This window comes from Nematolebias whitei, chromosome 9, assembly GCF_014905685.2.
Source record: "Nematolebias whitei isolate Nwh7 chromosome 9, NemWhi1, whole genome shotgun sequence".
NCBI classification, from domain to species: domain Eukaryota; kingdom Metazoa; phylum Chordata; class Actinopteri; order Cyprinodontiformes; family Rivulidae; genus Nematolebias; species Nematolebias whitei.
This window is the reverse complement of record NC_056506.1, coordinates 45370913-45374486: the sequence shown is the minus strand read 5'-3', so window position 1 is coordinate 45374486 and position 3574 is coordinate 45370913. Positions and strand designations below refer to the sequence as shown.

The following is a 3574-nucleotide window of genomic DNA, read 5'->3' as shown; positions in this document are numbered from 1 at the left end:
GATTGATTGATTGATTGATTGATTGATTGATTGATTGATTGATTGATTGATTGATTGATTGATTGATTGATTGATTGATTGATGGATTGATTGATTTTCATGAATTAATTAGTAGATGCCAAGACAGATCGATACTGGAAAGTCCTGCCAGTCAGGCATGGGGGGGGAGGGGGCCATGTGTGTGGGGTGGGGGTGAGAACATCTGGATGACACTTAAAACGGCAGGAAAAGCCTTTTTGTCGACTGCTAAGAGCATAAACTGTTTTCATGATGGACGAGGTTTTCTCACAGGGTGGTGTCTCTGGGTTGTGACTGTTGGGAACTAGTTATAATAGTTGGGAACTAGTTAAAACTTTTGGGAACTAGTTAAAACTGATGGCTTGTTAAAACAGTTGGAAACTAGTTAAGGCTGTTGGGGACTAGTTAAGACAGTTGGAGACTAGTTAAGACTGTTGATGACTAGTTAAAACTGTTGGGAACTAGTTAATACTGTTGGGAATTGGTTAACACAGTTGGGACTGGTTAAGACTGTTGGGGACTAGTTAAACTTTTTGTGATTAGTTAAGACTGTTGGGAATTGGTTAACACTGTTGGGACTAGTTGAGACTGTTGATGACTAGTTAAGACTGTTGGAAACTAGTTATGATAGTTGGGAACTAGTTAACACTTTTGGGGACTAGTTAAGACTGATGACTTGTTAAAACAGTTGGAAACTAGTTAAGGCTGTTGGGGACTAGTTAAGATGGTTTGAGACTAGTTAAGACTGTTGATGACTAGTTAAAACTGTTGGGAACTAGTTAATACTGTTGGGAATTGGTTAACGCAGTTGGGACTAGTTAAGACTGTTGTTGACTAGTTAAAATGTTGGAAACTAGTTATGACATTTGGGAACTTGTTGACACTGTTGGGGACTAGTTAAGACTGATAACTCGTTAAAACTGTTGGAAACTGGTTAAGGCTGTTGGGGGCTAGTTAAGACTGTTGGAGACTAGTTAAATTTTTTGAAGACTAGTTAAAACTGTTGGGAACTAGTTAACACTGTTGGGGACTAGTTAAGAGTTGACTAATTAAAACTGTTGGAAACTAGTTAAGACTGTTGGGAATTGGTTAACACTGTTGGGACTAGTTGAGACTGTTCATGAGTAGTTAAAACTGTTAGGAACTAGTTAAGACCGTTGATGACTAGTTGACGACTCAAAATAACAGTTTCAGTTGCACTCTTGCTAAATTCCATATTGAAACCAAGTGATCAACTGTTTGTTTGGCCCAATTTTTGAAAATCTTGTACTTGCATGTGCACACTTTGTAAAAGACTGTGCACATTAACTCAGCAACGGTTTCCAGGATCATGAGTTTATGCATTAAAGTACTCTTTTGAAGTAAAGTAATGATCACTGCTGATCGGCATGATTAGACGTGCACATTCAGGGCTGTGGCCTCAGATGTTTTCTATTGTGAGGACTTCTTAAAACACATGTAGCTCTCCAGAATTACAGAAACTAAACTGAGAATGATTGGAAACAGGTTTGAAAAGCCCACAACACAATTTGCACCCAACTTAGAGTTTCCCTCACAAACGCTATTTGTTAACTGGTCACCAGTGAGATGCTGGGTTTGATGCTAAGTGTACAGAAGTTATAAATGATGGACATAAATATGAGATCTGCTCATAAACGGAGCCAAAGCCGGTGGTTTAGTCCTCTGATGGAGGAGAAATGCACAACCAGGCACAGCTTCACAGTGAGACAGGTTATCTGACTCGGTGTCAGACTATTTCAATAATGTCTGATTCTATCTTGGAAAAAAATCAATATAAATTAAAAGTTTATGTACTCGGCCCAAAGTTGTCCTCGGTGACGTGCAAACTCTGACTGACGATCCATCTCTGTCCTGATAAATCAAAGGCCGCTCTCGGATCGTTTCATACTCCCAACGTTGCGCTGGCTTGAATTTAGAGTGAAGACGCGTTAATTTCATTTGGGAATCGAGACGGAGCGTCGGCCGCATTTAAATGTAGCTGCCACGTCTCATCTTCTGACGGCGCTCGCGATTAAAAACCGAACTCGACCTCGTTCGAGTTGGATGGAGTTGAGAGAACCTGAGAACGTGCTGGACGCAGTCGGCTTCAGGCCGGGTATCAAAGCTTTACCTTGATCCTGTCATGTTTCATTGTTTTCCTCCTCACTGTGCCACCCTGCTGCTCCAACATCATTTACTGTCTGCCCCCCCCCCCCCCCTTCCCCCCGCCACCTCAAAGGCCTGATAAATGAACACAACCTCCCTGTTTTAGTCGGCAGCTCGGAGTCACCGACTTCAAAGCCGGGGATATGAATAATCAAACCGTTATTTTTAGCTTTTCCTCTTCGTGGTACTGACCTGACTTCATGATCTTTCTCCTCCCTCCATCCTGCTTCTCTTTCATACAAACTCCCTCTCTCCCGTCTGAACATTCCTCCTCCTCTCATTCTCTGCAGATCGCCGATTTGTACAAGAAGCAGCAGCAGATTCAGAATCAAGGAGACAAAGCGGACCCAGAGGACTACTACTGATAATCTGCAGCCGTCAGCAGGGATTGATAAATAATGGGAATTTAGCAAATGTCATTATAATTGTAAATATATTCTCCTTTTTTTTTTGTATTGTTGAAAGAAAATAAAGGCTCTTGCCAGTTTTAAGCATCCTGTAATTTGTTATCGATTTATCGAAGCCGCTCCTTCACTATATTTTCCCCCTTTGAGAGCCTGAACTGTGTAAACATCTCCCCACATACGGTGCACGTAATTCCCTAAAACGTCATCGATTCTGCAGTTGCTGCGTACCTGCTGCTCGTAGATCTGCATCAGAAATTCGCTGTGCAAAAAATTAAACACCGTTTAAACGTGCAGGTGCAATACCAGTTCCTTTAAGTGGCCCTGCTGCAGCTCGAGCACCCCGTTCAGTTGGGCATGGGGAGGACAAGCCAAGGAGACTGCTGGCTGCCTGCAACGATTTTAGGACTGGAAATAGATGACGAGTTGACAGTTGCTCAAACAGCAGGACAAAAAAACTCAGAACCGCGAGCTTGCATTAGATTAGACGAAATCTACTAACTGTCCAAACTGGATCAATCAGAGATATGAGGAAGAAGGGAAGGCCGGGGGCAGCTGTACAGCCAAGGACGTGCGATTGTGGTGTGGAACAGAGTGTTGAGTTCTCTGAAGATATAAAGGAGGTGCTTGTGGCAGATTGAGCCACGTTTTGTGGTTGTTTTAGTTGTTTTTTTTGTTGCACTTCAGAATGCCTTTAAATGTAAAACAAGCTGCTGTAGGAAATGATTGGAGTTGTGTAACCTTCAGGTGCACGTGCAAAGACAACAGCTGCACGTGAAGCAGAGAGGAAGTGTTTGAGTGCAAATAAATCAAGTTTCTTATTGACCAACATGGAAGTTGTCCCGGCAAATCATGTCTGATTTTAACACGTTTGTTTCCAGATTAATTTCAATCCTTTAATCTGATGATCATTCTTTTAGTCTTGTGAATTTGCCGCTTCCTGTATGGAACCATTTTAATACCAAATGCAACAAAATAAAGGCCGA

At 42.0% G+C, this 3574-nt stretch overlaps 1 protein-coding gene across 1 annotated transcript in view; it reads left to right on the top strand.

Annotated features, from left to right (window-relative positions):
• Positions 1–2571, top strand: part of lig1 (ligase I, DNA, ATP-dependent) — a 111697-nt gene extending 109126 nt beyond the window's left edge. The window contains exon 27 of the mRNA XM_037682408.1: positions 2475–2571. Coding sequence (XP_037538336.1) covers positions 2475–2549 — 75 coding nt within the window. The 3' untranslated portion in view covers positions 2550–2571. The remainder of the gene's footprint in view (positions 1–2474) is intronic.
• The last annotated feature ends 1003 nt before the right edge of the window (positions 2572–3574 follow it).